This window comes from Acyrthosiphon pisum, chromosome A1 (genome assembly GCF_005508785.2).
Source record: "Acyrthosiphon pisum isolate AL4f chromosome A1, pea_aphid_22Mar2018_4r6ur, whole genome shotgun sequence".
Taxonomy (NCBI): Eukaryota; Metazoa; Arthropoda; class Insecta; order Hemiptera; family Aphididae; genus Acyrthosiphon; species Acyrthosiphon pisum.
In genome coordinates, this window is record NC_042494.1 from 73,941,028 (window position 1) to 73,941,906 (window position 879).

At 23.7% G+C, this 879-nt stretch overlaps 1 protein-coding gene across 1 annotated transcript in view; it reads right to left on the minus strand.

Moving 5' to 3' along the window:
- Positions 1 to 879, minus strand: part of LOC100162747 (gamma-tubulin complex component 2) — an 11,511-nt gene that overhangs the window by 3,964 nt on the left and 6,668 nt on the right. Inside the window, exon 12 of the mRNA XM_001949067.5 lies at positions 487 to 660. Within this exon, the coding sequence (XP_001949102.3) occupies positions 487 to 660 (174 nt within the window). The remainder of the gene's footprint in view (positions 1 to 486; positions 661 to 879) is intronic.

Below are 879 nucleotides of genomic sequence, written 5' to 3' on the forward strand. Positions count from 1 at the left end.
CATCAAAACTTTAAATACTTATAACTCATAAACTACTCGCCTTAAATTCAATTTTTATGAATCAAAATTCTTAAAAAAATATTCTGCTTTGGAATATGAAATTAAAACACTATGTTGTCATTCAAAAAAGTAAAAACTCAAAAAAATTATAAGAATTAAAAATATTTAAAAATATAATTTTTTAATAAATATGTTGTTTTTTCAACAACTTGAAACTATGTAAAAAAATATTTTCAAATAAATTAATACTTTTTGAAATAATGAGTGTTCAATGATAAAGGAATCACCCTGTATAATAAAAAATCTGAGATTTCCTAGATAATAATCTTACCTTTAAATTTTATAAGAGGTCTATTAACTTAATTTTTTTTAACTAACGGAGCTAAACGTGATCTGTTGAGCGTACAATTTTTCTGTTACACACTTGTAAGATGGAGACAACACACACGGGTGCCACAATCGCTTAAATATTAATAATTCACTTACTTAAGTAGTTGACGTTCAACATTTTTGCATAATAGTAATAACCTGAACAATATCTGATAATTTGAGATAACGGTTTCATTAAATATTAAAGAAACTGGCCATTGCGTTGTTAATCCCAAGCAGAATGATTGTATTCCCAATAAATTTGAAGATGGTTGAAAGTTTGTATAATCTATACAGAGCACAAATACAAATCAATTTATAGAATAATATTAATATTTTATTTTGTGATTGCTAATTATAAATTTAATATAATATACATTATACAGTCACAGCTATGGTTGTTTCCAACAATAAATTCTTTTCTGAGTTTCTAACTAATATTTTTGAAAATTATTACATTTTAGTACACGATTTTCAATTTTTACTTAAGCTAACAAAGAGTTATTTTTT